This window comes from Lasiosphaeria miniovina (assembly GCF_030549165.1).
Source record: "Lasiosphaeria miniovina strain SMH2392-1A chromosome Unknown B0T26scaffold_3, whole genome shotgun sequence".
NCBI classification, from domain to species: Eukaryota; Fungi; Ascomycota; class Sordariomycetes; order Sordariales; family Lasiosphaeriaceae; genus Lasiosphaeria; species Lasiosphaeria miniovina.
Genome location: NW_026848222.1, coordinates 5,178,032 through 5,197,674, shown reverse-complemented (window position 1 = coordinate 5,197,674; position 19,643 = coordinate 5,178,032). Strand labels below are relative to the sequence as shown.

The following is a 19,643-nucleotide window of genomic DNA, read 5'->3' as shown; positions in this document are numbered from 1 at the left end:
TTTCAAGTTCTGTATACCCTCAGCCATGTCTGCGGCTGCCATTTCGTTGCGGCTACGGCATACTAAATCACAGTTCACGAGGTCCAGAGAGTTGGACACGTTGGCCATCATGCGCGAGAGCGGCCGCATTGCCGAGTCGAAGCCCAGCTAGCGAACGTCCTAGCAGATCCCATCGATCGATCGCCAGAAGTAATACCATGTCCATAGGGAGTTTAGTGGGTCGACTGGTTGCTAGCCATATCCGCAGCGAGAGCAATATTAGTTAGTTGCCTGCTACGGCCCTACCTCACCTTGATTGCACAGCTATGCTTAGTACTTACTTGATTTCTCTATCCATATATCCATCTACTAGGTAAGGTAGGTTATGCATGATGATTAGCGGTTGGCGGTAAGGTTCGTGAGTCGGCCGGCATGACTCTGTTGATACTTGATTGTATTTATCTCAATGTGTGTTTCCCGGCAGGTGATGTGTATAAATAAGTCATTTTCACTTTGGCGATATATCTAACTATGGAAGTTGCTTCTTGAGTAAGGTGGCAGACGAAAGAAAATAAGGTAACTACCTCAATGCCCCACCTCTGACTATCGTCGAGTGAGGGTTTGCGTTTGCTTGCCATCCATCTCCCTACGCCATACTTCCAGCATGGAGGAAGCATCACACACATCCAGCATCACACACCACCCAGAATCACCACCATCTACTTCGTAAGGTACCTTGTCAAAACAATTCACTTAGCCGAACAACTGCATATGAACTCGCTTTATTCGATAATGGTATATAGTCTTTCAACGTTACGTCTTGCTAGCGCGACCTGTCGATCGCCCCGTCCCCGTCCCACGCACCTGGACCACCTCCAAGACGTCTGCCCCTCAACCAAGACTTTGGGGACAGAGTGAAAAGGGGTAGATACTCCCAGGAACCTGCCGACCACCGCGGTAAATCTAACACCCCCATCATGCCCAGACCAGAGCCAGCCTCCCGCCAAAACCGAAAATGATACGAATAACCGCATATCAATAAAGAGAGAAACATAGGATAGTGCAATAAAGTCGATCCGGCTTGGCTGGTGCGCGCCGCCAGCTCCCGATCCGATTCCTTCTCCAACCATACCCCTTAGTCCACAACTCGTGCATCTACTTCAAGCCAAAGCCCTCGCTCTCGCGGACCGCCATCCACAGCATGTGCTCAAGCCTCTCGCGGGTCGAGCAGCGCCATAGCGTGATAGTATTGAAGCACGTCCTCGCCGTCGGGTACCGCCCGCACTCGGGGCCCAGACAGGCGAGGCGGATCGTGAGGGACGCGGCGCCCATGGCCGGGATGCGGTCGCTTCCCGTGATGAAGAGGAGTAACTTGCGCTGGTCCTTGGGCGACGCCTGCTCAAACGAGTCCCAGAACCACTTGACCGTCGGCTCGTTTTCTGCCGGGTCGGCCGATCCCCAGCCGTCGTATTCCGCCACCACCTTGAGCGACCCAATGTCGAGCGGTTCGTCCGAGCCGCGCACCAGAAGCTCAATCTCCTCGGGGCGGAACAGCGAGAGGGCGTTGCCTCCGCAGACGGTGAAGAAGCCGCGCTTGAAGGGCTCAAACTGGCGCGACACGGCAGTGTCGAGCAGGTAGCGCACGTACAAGTCTACAAATTCCCTGCGGTTTGCGTTTGTGACCGCTCGCCTCTCTCCAGCTGGGCACAAGGGGACTCTCTCGTGGTGGCCATACTTTTCCATATCTACCATAAAATCAAGACAAAACGTCGACTCCACGTCTCCGTCATAGTCGAGGAGTTGGCGGAGGCCGTGGGCCAGGTTGGGGCGGTATTCGGCCAAGTCGTCGAGCGTGTACATCATAGCCTGGCGTGGTTGGGAGGTCGTTACAGCTGGACTCGGCGCGGCCATCAGGAGCTTGCGGAATGCAAAAGGCGGAAGCGCCACGTCCAGGATCGTCGAGTTGTAGATTGCCAAGCCAAAGACCACACCTATCAAAAAGAATTGTTCCGATGGCTCAAGCGAGTTCGGGTTGAAATAGCAGTACTGCGAGTCTTCGTCGTAAATGAACATGCCTGCAATTGTTAGTAACCGGCACCGTATTATTAGGGGACAGACATACCATGGTCGGGGTTGAAGACTTCTCTGACGAGAAGCAAGAACCACTCCTTCCGAAGACCTCCGCCGTCGACCCCTTCCTCGCCCTTGAAGACGATCTTGAGGCCCTTCTTGATGTCCTCGCCGCCGGCCCCGATGACCTCGCTCACCGCCTTCAGGCTATCATCGACAAGGCAGTCCCGACGAATGTTGAGGACAAGATACTGCTGAATGGTGCGGTGGGTCATGATGCTACTGAAGAAAGCGTCTCGGGCTTTATTCTCCATTTGCCGCCTCGCATCATGCTCCAGAATCTGGATCTTGGCGCCGATGCTCAATAGGAACGGGTACTGGCAAAACGAAAACTTTCCCTTTTTCCTCTCCCAGTTCTCAAAGTCGGCCACGAGATCCGACTCGTCTAGCAGGGTGGTGTAAAAGTCGCTGGTGGCCAGACCTCGCACCTGGACCCGCTCTCTTGTGCTGAAGCCTTTGCTGTCCGGGCGACTCGCAATGCTGCGGCGCGCATGCCCCATGTTGTTCGCGGCAAATAGAAAGCCCAGAACCTGAGCGGCTACCTTTATTTGCCAGTCATCCTGGTATGTGATCTTCTTCTGTCTTTCCTTTTGCTTCTTGCCGGATCCCGGTGATGGCCCCAGGGCAGCATGAAGCGATGCTGGAGACCGCCCGGCTCCCATGCTCGGTATCAAGCCATCGGTCACATCAACTTTGACCTCGTACTTCTTTTCGTTCTGTCGGATTAGACGATACGCAAGAAACCCCGAGATCAAATCCTTGGTCTGAACAAATCTCAGCTCGGGACACCTAGCGAACCAGGCCACGAGGTGGTTGTGGCACTCGCTTGGCGCGTTCGATATCAAGCCGACAATGCGCTTGATAATCCCGGAATGCCGCCCAGAGGCCGGGCCTGAGTTCCGTGGGTTTGAATTACTTTGCTCTGATAACAAATTTTCGGGGTGCTTGAACTCCCCTACGCAGGGCTTATACGAGGCGTGAAGTAGGGGGTTTGCTGATATGATCAAGAGAAATCGGATTTCGTGGGGTCCGGCAATGGGTCGCCCCGGCCGTTTGAGAATTGTCTCGCAGGCCTTCAGCAGAGTCCTCTGAACATGCTCCTGTCCGCTGAGAATCTGCGCTCCGATCTCCTGCAAAGCATTTGGGGGCACCGCAAGGCCCGAGTCCTCAGCTACCAGACTGTCATAGACATCTGGCCACGAGCGCGCCGCTTCGACCACAGCTAAATACCATTCTTCCAGTTCCGTCCATTCGATGCGGGGGCTTCTCGAGCTCACCAGCGACTGGCTGTTCTCACTCTTATTAGAAGCTGTTCGGCCGGGAACCACACCCCTCTGGCCGCCAGTCCACCAGCAGCCGTTTTCTGCAAAATCCCCCAATAGAAGAAGCTTCCCATCCAAGTCTATTATGGGAAAGTCGGTGGTTTGTTGCGATTCTCGCCGGGGCTCCGTGGCGTGACGGCGCCGCTCCTCGTCCACGCTAGGCTTTGCGGGATGGCTGGGGCGGTAGTGCGAAAACGAAGAGTTGATGCAGTGAAAGGAAGTGAAACAGCTGACGATGTAGTCTTCCAGCGGCCTAAACATGCGCCTCGCCTCTGACCCTGGACTCGGCGGCTGCGGGCTCGGCGGCTGGTTGCCAGGCGAGCGGCAAGTTATGTCGGCAAGTGTTGGCCGCGCATCTGGGTATGACGTAGAGTACGACCGGAATGCATTGCTCGTTTGATGAGATGGGCTGCGGCGATGTGCTGGCTCCGTGGGTCCGTCCATCCGAGGTCTCTGCTCGTAGCCCACAGACGCTTTGCGCCGTGCAGGGGAAGACGACACAGGTAGTGGGCCATTACTCCTGCCGTCGCTGACCGAGAGAGATGACTTTCTCGCGGCCAGCCCTGGTAAGTCAGATGACCCCCTCCTCGATCTTGCTCGCAGGACGGACGCCAGAAACGACCGCAGAGACTGTGTTATTAAGGACCTTGTGTGCTCGATGGATATTGGGGTTTCTGCACCACGTGTCAGCAGTCGTTTGCAACCCAACTGAGCCATCGCTGCTTCCTTACCACTGGGCGAGGGCCGCTCGTCGGCGCCTGGTGAAGTAGTGTTTGGAAAGGCCTCCCGCTTCGAATCCCGGGCCTGTGGTTGCAAGTCGTTGATGGTCAGGCAAATGGTGCACTTGAAGACCTGGAGCCCCCTAGGCCAGCGCACCAACGACCCGCACGTCATGCAGTTCCCCGTGGAGTAGTCCCTGCTGCCGGCAGAAGAGCCGTTCCTATGACCTCGCGGCTGCGGCTTGTTGGGCCTGGGCTCGTCGGCCGAGTCTGATGCAGAGTCGTCCAGGGGCATAGGGCTAGATTTCTTCTTCTTGCTCGAGAACAGCGACGGGAACGGATGGCTCATCGAACGCGTGTGGCTGGGCCTCGAAGGACGCGAGGGGTGCAAGTCTTCGTCGTCCGAGGAAGAGGCGGATTCGGTGTTGATCCGCAAATTCTGCAGGACCTCGAGGTCCGCCACCCGCGAGGCCGTCCCGAACCGGCTACCAGGTGCTGCTGATCGGGCAGGAAGACGCCGGGGAGTTGGAGCTGCGCTTGGTTGGCTCTGGCTTTGGGAAGGGTCGAGCGGGCGGTGCGAGTCGACTCTGTCGGGCCAAGGAGCCGCCATGCTGAGTCTCGTCGGGCGGAGCGGAACGAAGCATCGGCCGACCAGCTAAGCTATGGCAATGGCAATGGCAATGGCAATCGCTATGACAGAGGCAGCAGGCTAGGTATGTAATACCTTCATATGCGGCCCCGAGAAGAGCGCGAGAGCGAGCCAGAGCCGTAGCTTAGCTTTAGCTCTGTCCCGGGCTGCGGGCCTCCTGCTTGCCCAAGCGGTATGCAAGACCGGCAATACTTGACTGGCGAAAAGCAAAAGGAAAAGGCGGAAGAAGAGGTGAGGTGGAATGCGCGAGTTGAGGCTCGCTCCTTCTCAAAGCAACACAGACGCTGAACTGACTGCAGCCAAACCTTCCAACCCAAGTGCTGTGCTGCTAGCAGGACTAGTAGCAGTAGCAGTATGGATTCGACAGTTTCCCGTCGTTGTGCGTGTGGTAGGTTGGCAAAACAAGACAGACGCAGCGGCGAGAAACCCAAATCACAAGCCACGCACGCCAGAGGCGGCTTCCAGCCTTGGCCGGCAAGAGGCGTAGCAGTAGCAGCTGAGGTGAAGGTGGTGGTGGCCGCGGCGGCTTGGTCTGGGCGAGACTGGAACGAACAAACGTGACGTTGAGGGTCGTCGCTGCGGGTCGCTTCAAGCCCAAGCAAGGCCGCTCGAGATGCCGCGCTTGTTTCCTGGTTCCAAGAGGGCCGTGGAAGAGGACGGGAACATGTTATTTTTATTCAGCCCGCGGGCCCGCCCACAGGTAAGGTACCTCAGGCCGACAAATCACCGCCGTGCCTGACGAGAAGCAGGCGCATCTCCTGCCTTTAGGTACTGCAATGCATGGAACTCGAACTTTGGGGCACAGATGTGAGGCACGGGAAACGGGGCACAGCCATGTCATTACGCAGCGGCAGGTCTTTGAAATCTGCCCTGGGGCTAGGCGTCTCCATCTAGTCGGCATCTGGGATCCCACTTGGGTTTTCCGCTCGCCTGGGACCCTGAACCATCATCCCCAGTGCGCGCCTGCCAGGGGCCCCCTGATTTCCACAAGGCTGCCCGGCCGCTCTGGGAAGCTGCGGTACCCGGTATCCGTATCCGTCGGGTTCCATTGCTTCCATTTGACGAGACAAAAGGCCCGACGAGGCGACGACCGCCTGTGTAACCCCACGCGCGCTATAATGACCCCTCTAATGGCCCCCATTCGGTACCTTTTGGGCTGGCATGCGCGGGGTAATGCTGCCGGAACTCGCTTGGGCGCGGCTTCCTTCATATAGACGCTGAGTGGCCTTGGTAGGGCGTCATTCTAGAGAGAAGAGGTGGGAATTTGGACAAAGGCATCGAGTATAGGAACACTATCTTGCACAGGGCATCCGTATTTCTCGAGCAGCCAAGAAACCACCTCATTCCAGGAGTACGGAGTAGACTCGCGGAAATACGGATTCTGGGCATCTAGGTTTACTCCCCTCCTTAGGTATATGTGCTGTACATATACAGTACCAGCAGATAAGAGCCCGGAATTTGGGGTTTATTCCGGGTTTCAACCTCGCCAGGTAGCACAGCAGCAGCATGCTTTTTGGCTTCTCAAAGCTCCTTTCTTTCCTTTCATCAGCCTTAGCGCTCATCCTTCACATGATCGCAGACATTCGGTGCGCACGCTTGTTTAGACAACTCTTGAAGACACGGAGTAGAGCGGATTCTACGCATCATGCGTTGAATGGGCTGGAGTCGGTCGCTTTTAAATCGCCGCCTTCCCTCTCAGGGGCCACGCACACTCAGTGTAATGGTAGGCTGGACTGTTCACTATGCATCGCGAAACGGCCATGTATATTTGGCTGGATACAAGTCTGCTTATCGCGGATATAATCCAGGGGCGCGGACTGTCTACAAGTGTATCTGTACTGCCTGCCCATTTATGCGGCAGGTAGCAAAGTTGGTCCATTGTTAACCAACATGAGAGAGCCAGATCAGGACGTTACACCATTACCCGGACATAACACCACATCAGCGTTTGTTTCGATACTCGGATGAGACTCGCGCGAAACTGCACACACGCACCCCCAGAAAGCATCCAAAAATGTTTTCATCAGGCACGACCAAAACACCCTGGCGGCGGACGGAGCGGGATCCAGAAGCTCAACCGCTCTTTGCATATGTCGACGACGCCTGGAAGCCAGCTGAGAGCGAGACTGAGAGCGAGAGCGAGAGCGAGAAGCCGCCGCCCGACAGCTTCGCCACCATAGCGTGGAACATTGATTTTATGCGGATCCTGGACGAGCAGAGAATGAAGGCGGCACTGAAATACGTCCACGGCCTCGTCGAAGGGTCAGGCGGCAAGCCAACCGTCGTCATGTTCAACGAGATGGTCGACACCGATCTCCAACAAATCCAGGACCAGCCTTGGATACAGCAGGGCTATAACATTACCGATCTCACGCCCGAGTATTGGGAGTCTGACCGGTACGGTAAGTCTTCACTACGCTCGTGGCCTTTATTCCCTGGGGCTGGCACTCGTCTTGATAAGAAGTACTTGGCCAAGTCACCAATGCTCGACGCGCTCAAACTTGTGACTGTACAGGCACTTGCATTCTCGTGCCAAAGTCAATGCCCGTCACCAGCGTCTTCCGCGTGCACTACAAAGAGACCGCCTTCCAACGTGACGCGCTGTTCGTCGACATTGACTTGCCGGGGAAACGCACGCTCCGCATCGGCACCACGCACCTCGAGTCGCTGGAAGCCAAACCGCCCATCCGCCCTTTCCAGATGGCCAGGGCGGCGTCGTTCATGCACAAGGCGTACGCTAGCGTGCTCGGCGGTGACATGAATGCCCACCAGCCCTTCGACAAGACGCTGCACCTGGAAAACAAGCTCAAGGACACATACCTCGAGACGGGGGGCGAGGAAGGCGCCGAGTCGGGCATGACTTGGGGTCAGATGGGCGGACGGCGGCCACGGGCGCGGTTCGGGCTGTCCCGGCTAGACAAGCTGCTCTTTTGCGGCGGCATAGAGGCCAAGAGGTTTGAGACGTTTGGCATAGACGTCGAGGTCGAGGACGAGGCGGACCGCAAAGAGATCATGGAGGAAGACGGCCTCGAAAAGGGGTGGGTGACGGACCATCTTGGCGTCAGGGGGGAATTCCGAGTCATTGTGCCCGAGTGATGTCGAGTAGTAGGTGCCGGATGACTCGACGTTGGAACTGTGCCGGGCCGGTTCTGTTGCCGTCTTTTGGCGGCATGCTGGTGCCAATCTAGCCATTGAAATCACAACCTGCATCTTGCGATATCAGAATGACTCTGAGCTGAGTACGGAGTATCCGTTACAGGTCTCAAGCTGTAAATCCGAGAGCCTAAAAAAATAAACACAAGGCGCATACAGCTAAGTGAGACTGAGGAGTCAGGTGGGCCGAACCAAGAGGCTGGGGAGACACCAAGACAATCAGTCGCTGGGTCGGTTCTGTGAGACACGAATGCGGCGTGTTGTCGACAGATCACCATCCAATGTCCTGACGCCCACGCTGCTCAACAAAAGAGCCGGAAGGTATCCGCCTTACGTCGACATCCACATACCTATGTACAGAGACCCTAAAATAGCATTAGGTAGGCAGTTTCCGAATAAGTATCGAAGCAGCGCAGCCGCGTCTCATTTAGTGCAGTATTCGTACATACTCGTACTCGCTGAACCGGATTCACCCTGACTGGAGCGTAGCGTTTACCCGGACATCTCGACAAGGCAATGCCCGCCCACCACTGAAATTGTGGCGTGGAACGATGCCGGGAGCCAAGACCCGGCACCCGCCAGGTGCTAGCACCGCCTAGGCCTAGGCACTGGCTGCAACGGCTAGTAGCGGTATTGGCACTGTGTGCACCGCTACGGTTGGGTTGGGCACGGGCATGGGCCACGATCGGCTCGCCACTGGAGCTGAAAACCTGGGCCTGGACACGGACCTGGGGCCTGCCCGCCCACCCTCTGCCCTGGGATCGGCTCCCGCGGGCCGCTTTGGGGGAGCAATTGGAGGATCTGACGACATGCACGACAGTCATCGACGCAGCCGTGACTCTGCAAAGCAACTACCTCCCATACTACACCTGGAGCTACCGTAGCTTCTTGCACAGCTTTGGAACCAATAGCGGGACGGGAGTTTCCTACTTTGGCCAATGCCCTCCTGCCTCCAGGTCCGATTGTCCAACTTCGGTTCCAGTGTTTGATTCTCCAACACAGAACAGAACAGAACAGCACAGCACAGCCCGCCAGCCAACCCATCGCTCCTTCGCTCTCGCTCTCGCTTTCGCTTGGTACCACCCACGCTGCTGCTGGACTGGGCAGCCCCGGACGCGAGCCTTGAACCCACGATCAATGCGCCGCCATGTCCTCGCTCGTGTCCAACTTCATCATTAACCCCGTTCTGCGACAGGCCCGCCGCCTGTCTGCCGGGTTCGCCGCCGAAGACCGCCCCCCGGCTCCAGCCCTGCAGCAGCAGCACCACAGGACCAGGTCCGCCCAGGACCCCAGGCCCGCCTTTGAAGGTGCCATCCAGGAGGGCGGAGAGGACGCGAGGATACCAGACTGGGCCTTGTCTGAATCCGGCCTGGCAGCTGTCGCTATACGGCCCCTGGCCCAGCCCGCCCCCACCCCCGCCCCCGACCACAGCCAGCCCGAGCGTGATATTGCGCCCGAGCCTGGCCAAGATGGTTTTGGTCCTGGTCAAGGCGCATCGGTCGCCGGTCCGGGCGCCGGAACGGCTGCGGCTGCGCAGCTCGCGCCGGCCCTCGCCTCCAACGTAACACCGGCCAGTCCACCCCGCACGCCAGTGTGGATAAACGAGGCTCTCCGGAGCAGCACGCCACTCCCCGAAGACGACGGCATGGGCATCCTCAGGGCCAGGATACGTGCCGTCCAGTCCATGGACATCTCCCAGAGCCTCAAGGCCCGTCTGGTGCATCAGATCCTGCTCGAGGGCTACGCCAAGTCGCAGCTGTCACCTGATGCCGGGCCTCTCCTAAAGTCGGAGTCGCCGACGAGACGGGGCGTCAGCGCCCACGATCTCGCGGAGTCAACAAACCCCTTGCAGGCGCTCAAGTTCTGGAACCCGCTGGGCGACGGGTCCGGGCCGCTAGACCTACCGCTGAGCGAGGAAGACGTCCGTCCGACATATGCGCCGCCCATGCCCGTCGACGACCTCACTGGCCGCGTCGGAGCCCCAAGACTCGAAGACCACGGCCACCCCGTCCTCGGCTGCGAGCACTACCGGCGGAACGTCAAGCTCCAGTGCGCCGCCTGCGAGCGGTGGTACACGTGTCGCTTCTGCCACGATGCCGCCCAGGACCACGCGCTGCCGCGCAAGGAGACCAAGAACATGCTGTGCATGCTGTGCGGCTGCGCCCAGCGAGCCTCGGACACGTGCATCAGGTGCGGCGAGTCGGCCGCGTACTACTACTGCTCCATCTGCAAGCTCTGGAACGACGACCCGAACAAGTCGATATACCACTGCAACGACTGCGGTCTCTGCCGGGTAGGCCAGGGCCTGGGCAAGGACTTTTTCCACTGCAAAGTGAGCCACCCACCCAGAAAGGAGAGAGACTTGTTACTAACAGCGACGCAGAAATGCGTAGCTTGTATATCCATGACCGGACTTCACAAGTGCATCGAGCGGTCCGTAGACTGCGATTGCCCCATCTGCGGCGAGTATATGTTCAACTCGCCCAAGCCCGTCGTCTTCATGCAGTGCGGGCACAGCATCCACCGGCGCTGCTTCGACGAGCACATGAAGACGTCGTACAAGTGCCCGCTCTGCAACAAGAGCTGCGTCAACATGGAATACCAGTTCCACAACCTGGACATGGCCATCGTGACGCAGCCCATGCCGCCAGAGTACCGCGACACGCGCGCCATCATCTCCTGCAACGACTGCAGCGCCAAGAGCCAGACGGCCTTCCACTGGCTGGGCCTCAAGTGCTCCACGTGCAACTCGTACAACACGGTCCAGCTGCAACTGCTCAACCTCCCCGGCGCCGCCGCCAGCGACACGCCCGTGGGCACCCAGCCGGCGCCGCCGGTCGAGATGCTGTCGCTGGGCCGCGACATGCGCCGCGCCGGCAGCCAGCGCGAGACAACGCCCGGCCCGTCTTCGCCCGCGTCATCCTCTCCCGCGCCCGTCTCGTCGCCGTCGTCGCCGTCCCGCCACTACCTCGTGCGGCTGCTCTCGCGCGGCCCCGCGCCATCAGCCTCGCCCGAGCCGCCCGACACGCGCGCCGCCCGAGCTTTCCCCGGCGGCGCCCCTCTGGGGGCTGTGTCGGGGGATCACAGGCGGGCGGGACATGACTCTGCGGATGACGATGACGATGATGAGGATGACGAATACAACGACGTCATGCTCAACTTCTGGGGCCGCGACGACCACCGCAACATCACGTCGGCTGAGAGCGCCAACGGCGGCGAGGGCCGCGACGGCGGTGATGATGGCGAGGAGGAAAGTAGCTCGGAGGATGATAATTGCGACGACGACGACGATGACGACGACGAGGAAGAGGACGATCCCATTGTCCTGCTGGGACACAGGTGAGGTGAGTGGTTGAGTGGTCAGTCAGACGGGGGAATTAATCTATTATCTAGCATTCGGTTTTTCCGAGGGAGGGAGTGCTGGCGTGCTAGTGTGCAAGTAAGCAGGGGGATCAGCGGTGAAGACGGTATATTGATCTAGACTGACGGAGAAGCGAGAAGCGAGGAGAGAGATAAAAAGGGGGAAAAGAAGAAAAGAGAAGGGGGGAGGGTATTGCATCGAGACTGAGAGCTGTCCTGAATTCCGGGCGGGGTGGTTCGTGTGTTCTGTTCTGTTCTGTTTTATTTCATTATGATTCGATCTTCCGGTCTGGTCTGGTCTGGCCTGGTCTGGCCTGGTCTGGTTTGGTCTATTAGCGAAAGAAAAGAAAATCGCGGCGGCGTGGCGGGCGGGATAAGGGGCGTTTTCTTTTCCGGTTGTTGTTTTTGGTCTTGATCTTTGGTCGTTCAACGGGTCGAGGGTCGATGGTCGAGGCAAGCGGGCTCGGGAATACACTCACCATACATACGCCACAAACAGAGAAAGCGGTGTTCTGGCCGCCGAATTTGGCTGGCGCATGCCGCCATTTTCGGCGGCCAGAACACCAAGCGCACAACATAATTAATCAGTTCAGAGCTACAGAGAGGAATAAGGACAGAGCAGGAAAAGGGTATATTGAGGAGCGTGCAGACTACAGCTTAAAATATATATATATGGGGGCGGCGCCCATAACTCGGATCCGCACGAGTAGTTCTACAAGCTCCATCTTGGCCAAGATTAATCCGACTCTGGGATATAGTCTTAGTCCTGGTCGCTGAGCTGCTTCTCAGCCTCTTCCTCCATTGCCTCGAATCGTTTTTTGTCTGTGGATCCGAGTTTCTCTTGCGACGGGCGGACCAACTTCTGCTTGACCATCCTTTGCCTACTTCTACCCTCCAGAACCTCATCTGACCCCCGCCTCCGTTTTAGTGCCTGCTCGAAAGCCTCACTCTCCTGAACCAACTCATATAACTGAGTAAAGGAGATGGTAATTTCCCCTTGAACCTTTCGGATCTCGGAGTAATCAAGCTGATTACTGAAATCCTTCAGCCAGATCTGGAGTTTCTTTTTGCCATTGACCAAATTTCCATTTGCATCGCGAAAGGTACCCTTGAAGGTCTCTTTTATTATAAGGGTCGTTTCTCCCTTCTCCTTAGTCTTATTTGGTCGCCATACTATCACTCTTGCTTCCTTTCCCTGGTATATAAGGTCGATCCCGATAACAGCCTGGGTTAACCCATTTGAACCCAGGATGTAGTCATCTGCAAGAAACTGCAAATCTTGGCGTTTTTGCGAATGTGAGACCTCTAGGATAATGCCAAGTTCTGTCGTATTCTTATGTATAAACGACCCGTCTGGGTAATGGGAACTACCATCCCTCTTAATCTTGGGACTTCTTGTTACGCGTATATCCCGAGCAAAATCGGCAGCGACTTGGTCGTTACCTTGCCGTATATCGATCAACTATTCCATAACTAGGCCTTCGAATGCTCCGATAACGGCTTCGTGGACAGTGCCCGGCATTCGCAAGACGAACTTGGCGAGCTGAGGGAAGTAGTCGTACCTAATCAGAGGTTAGCCAATATAATACTAGACAAGGGGTAGCTGGACGAAGAGGGGCAGAGAGATAGAGGGACAAAAGGATAGGCTACCTACTTTGGCCAGCGGTAGTCCCCTTCGGCTTCGAAACGCGCCTCAAAAGCCTTGAACTCGTCACGGTTGAGGCTGATGCACTACCACTCCTCTTCGACCTCGGCTTGGCCACAGATACGATTACGAATTTCGGCGATAATCTTATCGACGCCCGAGACGGCCAAGCCCACAGACGGTGTGGTGGAGGCGGGATATACTGTCTCTGGGGGCGTTACCAGGAGTGTTGCCGGGAGAGATGGCCGATTGAGCTCGGCGATTTTTCTCTTGTCAGCCATGTGGGCGGATGGCTTTGATAATAAAGATTGAATGCGCGTGCATCTAGAACGACTGCAAGGAGCAGGGCTCGCTTGCTTGTTGACGACGGAAGAAGCAGGTATTATTATGGCGATTGCTTCGCTTGCTTCTTGATTGGCGATGGAATGAGGAAGGAACTGGTTGCGGGGGCGGCGTCCAGAACTACCCCGCCAAAAATGTAGTGTTTTGGGGTCGGCAACCCTAAACAGCGATACAGACTAGAATCACAAACCGCCGTATTGCGTACTGGCGCAATTATGAAGAATATGAGAAGAAGGGCAAAGGTCAATAATACAGGAAAGAGACGCCGGGGGAGGTATTTTTATTTATGTTTAGGCGCAAGGACGAAGAGTCGCGGGGATGATGGAATGGCCGCGCTAAACCAAATGAGGAGAGTTGGGGGAGGGCGCCTTTCCCGGAACGTGCAGCACCGTGTTCTATAATACTCTTTTTTGAGCTGTTATTAGGTAGGTAGCCTATTTATATCTAGATATATGGTGTGTATGCATGTGTATCGTGCGGTGTGCATGTGTGTGTATGCTGCGACTCGATCTGCAGCCCTTGTGACAGTATCGTATTGCATCGCACCGCTTTGCGTCTCGTTCCGAGGGGTGTGAGAAAGGATAGAGAGTATATATGAGACCTACGAAGCAGCGTAGTGGTATAAGAAGAAAGCGGAGGAAAAAGAAAAAGAAAAAGAAAAAGAAGTCGTCTGTCATCGGAGAAATAGACGTTGTTAAGCCCGCCATAAAACTGCTTGCTGTGTTTCGTGGCTCTCCATCCCATTCCCACTCCCATTAATGAACGTGTATCAAAAAGCCGGCGCGGATCCAACCGCCGCAAATATTCAAACCTCGAATCGGAATATGGCGTGAGCCAAAGATGTAGTTGTGTCCATGCCCACACATCATTCCCCCTCTTCTCTTCTCTTGTTCTGACCTGGCCAACCTGACGCTCTATTTTTCATGCGAGGCGCCCGCCATGGCCTCACCCCTGACCTTGTCGTTCTAAATCAATAAACGAAACGTATGTAATGCTAGGCTGCCATATTCACACGTCCCTGACTCCCCCCTGGAGTCTCCTCATGGCGTCGCGATGGGCCTCCATGAGGGCGCCGCTGCGCATGCGCTCTTCGAACTCGCGCTGGTTGCGCTCGTGCTCCAGCCGTTCTGCTTCGCGTTTTACCGCTTCGGCATCTTTCTGTCCGAGGAGCGTGTTGCGCTGCACCTCGATGCTGCGCCGCGCATCGGCGTCGAGCCCGTACGCCCCTCGCAAGCTCCCCATCGACGCACTACCGATCAGGCCGCTGTTCAGAGGCGTCTCTCGCCCGTAGGACGACTGCCTCGACAGCGCGCCAAGGTTCGGGTTGGACGGCATGGCGCGCAGATCGGCCGCGACGCTGTTGCGGAAGCTGGCCAGCTGGGCCTGGCGCACGAACTCGGGCGTGGCGTTGCTGCGGCGAGACGGCTGGTGCGAGTCAAACATGGCAGAGTTGGCGTTCGGGGTGGTGGCCCTCGGACTCGAGGCCATGGCACTCGAACGGCCCCTCGAGGCAAAGTCAAGACTGCTCTGCCGTATCATGATGCGGCGCTGCGAGAGCGGGATATCGTCGGCATCAATCGGCGCGTTCGAACCGCCGCCGACAGAGTTGTGCAAGCTTCCAGCATCCGACGGCGGCCCAGATGCAGGTATGGTGGGCATGCCGCCATAGGCAGCATCGGCTCCGGGGGATGCAAATGGGCCGAGGGCTTTGGTGCGGAGCAGCCTCTCGCGCATCCCGATCAGTGTCTGCGGCGGCGCCTGCTGGGCCGTATTTGGACCGTTCAGCCACATCGAGAGATTAGGAACTGACGCCGACGTAGACAGCTCCCGGGTGGCCGCCGAAGAGTGCATGGCGTGTGTTGGCGGGCCATCGTAATCCTCGGCCATAGGGGGCATACTATAATACGGCTGGTCATCCCCTTCCTCGGCGATTGGTTCTGCAAAGAGCCTCGAGCCCCGGCCCCTCAGCGTCCCTGATACTGAGCGGTAAGGCCCCGACCTGTTCTTAGTTAGAGGCTCAGGGGCTGACGCAAGTTGGTGGTGGAGAACAGTAGCGTCTGAATATCCGGATAATGATACTCTCGAGCTGCTCCTTGTCACGAGATGGGGCATGGACCCGTAGCTAGACAACGCACTGGCCACCCTCGGGGCTGCCGGCGGCGGCGTGGCGTTTTCGGCCGTCTGTTGTAGCTCAACAACGTCTAGTGGCGCTGGTTCCTCTGGATTTTCGTGAAGCTGAAGGGTTTCTAGCTCCGGTGCGTCTGCCGTGCTGAGGTGTTTTGCCCACTCATTCGTTCGGTACGACATTGCCACCCGTGACAAAGCCGGCGGTAAACTCTTGGAGAGACTCGCAGTGACAGAATCAACCGAGGTCGCCGAGTCTCGCCTTCTGTTGGTCTTGTCCGTCTTCTCTCTCGCCGATGCTGCATCCTCTGGAATTGTTGTCGCCGTGCCCCTGTCCTCGGCAACAACCTCGGCCTCGATTTCTCGGCCAGCAAGATCGGGAGAAGCTGGCAGTTGATCGGGCTCCGATCCATCCACAGGAGATAGTGAGACCGTGTCTATTATTGATGTTGTGCTTTCCGCAGCAGTCTTGGTGGCCAGCGCTTCCAGCGTTAATATTGTTTCTCCCATCGTTATTAATGTTTCGGCATGCTTCTTCTGCTTCTCGGCGATGTCACTCTTGGGATCGACCTGCGTATCGCTGGGCCCTGCATCACCATTGGCGGACTCGGTCATACCATTAGAGCTCATGTCGTCCATGTCGGCAGCGAGAGAGTCAATATCATCTCTTGTGTTTCGAGCTCTTTTGACCAACTCCTCACGGCTGCCACGCGTCCATTCGTTCCCGTCTTGCATACTTCGCGTGGAGCGTTGCGACAGACGCCTGAGGAGCTTGGCAGAGCCAGTGGACAACCGTCTTACCATGCTCTCGCTCTTGACACACCTCGATTCTCGGCCATCTTCTGTCTCGGCAAAGGTTGCAACCGATGACCGGTCGCTATTTTCTCGGGCCTCCGGTATCCTAAATGGCAAGGGAACCACGGCTGGCAGTGGGGTTAGGGGTTGGGATTTCCTCCTCTGCGTCGAACCGTCCCAGGCTTCCTCTCGAATCTCCCCTCCCCTATCTAATTCAGACGAGTCGGCAGACGAAGCTTGCTCTTCGGGTATGGGATCCTGGGCGACCATGACAGTAACACTGCCATTCACGGCGTCTATCGATATAACCCTCTCTGCCGCTGTCGTTTTCGGCACAGGCGGCGAGGGCAGCGTTGACTTCTCCGACACCACTTCGACCAGGCCGTTCTCGCCGTCCAGTTCGGTTGGCGACTGGGGTCGGATGGTGATGACGGTCAAGGCGCCGTTGCTGTCTCGCATCGGCTTCTCGCTACCCATGTCACTGACGCCCGAATCCGTCGAGCCCCCAAGCGGGCTCAAGCCACCCTCTACATCCCCATATACGCGTTCCCACTCGCGACGCGCCCGACTGGTCGTCTCTTCCACCTGCTGGCCTACAGTTTCCTCCTCGACACGGAGGTTGCGCTCTTCCTCGGCAATCTTGGCATTGCGCTTGTCTCGGTGTTCCTTGATGATGCGCCAGAGTTTGAGCTGCGAAACGATGCCGGCAAGAAAAATGAGAATGGTAACTGCCAGCTCTACGCGGATTCCGCGAGTAAGAGGGTACGTGGAGGCGCCAAGGGGGAAGAGGTTGTCGTTGAGGGCCCAGAGGTAAGCCCAGAACTCTCGAAGACCGGCGCGACTGAAGCAGTCGATGCCGAGAACAGCAACTGTTGCGCCAGAAAAGGAGATGCAGCTAATGAGACTGTATGTCTGGGTCCAGCGAGTGAAGTACGATCCAAAAGCCGTGAGGGTGAAAGCCGCAATAAAGACGACTTTGCCGCCGACAGTGGGGATGAGCCCCCCCGGCTGCAGGGTCAACAGCCACATGCTTAGACAGAAGCCCCCGAGGAGACAACCCAGGCATTCCATGATCTCCTTGAACACAACAGCCAGAGCGCCGAGAATCATGCCGGTGCAGACGACGGCGACCACATATGCTCCCTGGATTGCATGGCTCACGGGCGGAGTCATGACATAGATGATGAGGACCGTCGTGCCCAGGCTGGCCAAGAAGGCCGTTGAAAAGAATGAATGAAGATACTTGGTCTTGATGCCAACCAAGGCAAAGACGACGCCTGTGCCGAGAAGTATGGCCCCGGCGACGGCCCAGCCAGGGGTAATCTCGGGCTCAAGGGGAAGCTGGTTGGGAGGGAGCATAACTGTGGAAGTTCTCAGCTGCGTGTCTCCCACACAGACAAACTTATTGGGAAGCACATACCGTTGAATAAAGTCGAGTTTAAGCTGCCAGTGGTGGTTGAGCTGGCCGAAGCGCTTGAAGCTGGCCGAGTGGGTGACGATGCCGGGGCAGAGGTCGTCGAAGTCGCAACGCTAGTCGACCTGGGCGGCGAACTCGTAGTCTCTGGAGCACTAGCTCTTGTTGTCGGGGTTGACGTGCCCTCGGTGGAGAGAGTCGTCTCGTCCCTCCTCGGAAGGCCTAGCCGTCCGGTAGCAGTAACGCTGAAGAGACATAGGGAGAGCAGTGCCCCTGAGTGGAGGCGCCCCGAGAGCTTCATGTTGACGAGAGGCTGGCAAGCTCTGAGCGGTGAGGTTCGCCTCGGAGCTGGGTTGAGCTGTTGAGCTCGATAGTATCATGCGGCGGCACGACAGCGAGGGGAGGCGGATGAGGACTCGGTCAGCACATTCGCGGCATTACCTATGGGTACGTGTAGTAGACCGCTTGTTGCTCATCGGATTGACGTGTCTCGGAAATCCAATGGCCTGGCCGGCGATGGTGATGGCACGAGAGGCAAAAAGAGGGCTGGGGTATAACAAGACGGTTTAGAAGCAGAGGCGAAAAGATTAGAGTAAAACGACCAATCCCCGGGCGTTGATCCGCGGTTCGGAGAGGATGGCGTGCGTCGAGAAAGACAGACAGAGACACAGACAGAGACACAGACAGGGCCGAGCAAGCAGAAGAGGAGAGGAGAAGCGGGATCTGCAAGGCAGGCCGAGCACTTCTCTTCCAGGTTGCTGGCTGGTAGAGGGGCTGGAGGTCGATCAAACCATAAGACACGATGGATAACGCACGACCAACCGGGGACGGAAGTTGGTGGTGGGTGGGGGATATGCGAGCATGTTAAGCCACTGGACAGCGACGGTGCGGGAGGGGAGCAAGGATCAAGACAACTCGGTCTTGTCCGCAGGAGGGGGCCGATGACAGGAAACCTGGGCTGGCCAGCTGAGCTACCTTACCTAGGTTCGTTACCTGTTTAGACGGGACTGTACTGTACCAAGAATCCAGCATCGCGAGCCAAGGCCAAGAGGGAGGTGAGGACATTGGGGACCGGGGGTCGGAACATGTGCCGTGAGCGGGAGACCAGCCATGGCATCCATGACTCCCAGTCCCCGCTGCGTGGTGTCTATCCGTTGCCTGTTGCTGCCACTGGACTGGTGGGTGGCATGTCATGGGCTGCGTGCCATGCCATCATCCCGTGGAGCGAGCGGGAGATGGGCGCTCAATCGATGCTCTTGCCTTCAATGCCCTTACCCCAGCCCCTAGCCAATAGCTCAGGTAGCTCGAAGCTCGTAGCTCGCAGCTCTATGAGCTTCGACATGGCATCAATGGCATTGGCATGGTGTCCACGGGTATACCTAGGACATGGATGGCACGAGAAGAACGTGGGGACCCCGAGAGGCGGAGAGGCGTCGTCGCGGCCAAGAACTAGACGTTAGTGCACGAATTGAGGCGCTTTCATCCAAAATTGCACTGGCGTGTCTGCCAGTCGTCTGGGGAGTGCGTGTGGGCGGCACCCCTGTCCGTCCCCCCACCCCTGTGATCGATTTGCTGGGGACGCATGAATCTGATGCTCACCTCCAGTGTGGCCTGGTAGGGTCTTGGACCGCGAAGGTGCCCTTGCAATTGTTGCCAATTTTCCATTAAAATCCCTGCCTACCCCGAGATTAGAACTGTGCGCCTCACGTTTTCTCCGATCCGAGAATGCGACTGGCCTTTTCTCTCGCGGCAAGCGCGGGGCAGCTGTCGACATTGGATGGCAGCTTCCGCCGATCGACCATTGAGACAATGGACGATGTCAGAGAGCCAGTCCGTCCTGTTGCGGAAGGGACCAATGGCGGGCCCTTTCCTCTCGCGTGTCTCGAGTGTTATTAGCGGCAGATCCACATAAGATGCGGGAAGGAACTCGACGGACGGGCGGCGGCTTCTTCATGTCTTGTCGTTAGAGGAATAGAGGCACTTCAAGAAGCTCCCTCCCGTCAAGTTCGCG

The 19,643-nt window shown here is 57.3% G+C and overlaps 4 protein-coding genes across 4 annotated transcripts; 1 reads left to right on the top strand and 3 right to left on the bottom strand.

The window, feature by feature from the left end:
• Positions 1–1,134: 1,134 nt before the first annotated feature.
• B0T26DRAFT_740165 (uncharacterized protein) lies at positions 1,135–4,760 on the bottom strand (the record flags this gene model as incomplete). Its single annotated transcript, XM_060443813.1, has 3 exons — positions 1,135–2,054; positions 2,102–4,105; positions 4,163–4,760. 3 exons carry the CDS (start codon positions 4,758–4,760, stop codon positions 1,135–1,137), a joined length of 3,522 nt encoding a protein of 1,173 aa, XP_060299061.1.
• A 2,053-nt stretch (positions 4,761–6,813) lies between these two features.
• B0T26DRAFT_740172 (uncharacterized protein) lies at positions 6,814–11,295 on the top strand (the record flags this gene model as incomplete). The annotated part of the gene is made up of 5 exons (XM_060443814.1): positions 6,814–7,201; positions 7,315–7,841; positions 9,148–10,284; positions 10,336–10,389; positions 10,420–11,295. 5 exons carry the CDS (start codon positions 6,814–6,816, stop codon positions 11,293–11,295), a joined length of 2,982 nt encoding a protein of 993 aa, XP_060299060.1.
• Positions 11,296–12,072: 777 nt separating this feature from the next.
• Positions 12,073–13,330, bottom strand: B0T26DRAFT_801750 (uncharacterized protein; the record flags this gene model as incomplete). Its single annotated transcript, XM_060447031.1, has 3 exons — positions 13,048–13,330; positions 12,787–12,874; positions 12,073–12,582 (listed from the first exon to the last, which is right to left on the bottom strand). The coding sequence occupies exons 1-3, from the start codon at positions 13,236–13,238 to the stop codon at positions 12,073–12,075; spliced, it is 789 nt and encodes a 262-aa protein (XP_060299059.1). The 5' UTR covers positions 13,239–13,330.
• Positions 13,331–14,307: 977 nt separating this feature from the next.
• Positions 14,308–17,933, bottom strand: B0T26DRAFT_750443 (uncharacterized protein; the record flags this gene model as incomplete). Its single annotated transcript, XM_060445223.1, has 2 exons — positions 14,308–17,579; positions 17,639–17,933. 2 exons carry the CDS (start codon positions 17,931–17,933, stop codon positions 14,308–14,310), a joined length of 3,567 nt encoding a protein of 1,188 aa, XP_060299058.1.
• Positions 17,934–19,643: the final 1,710 nt, after the last annotated feature.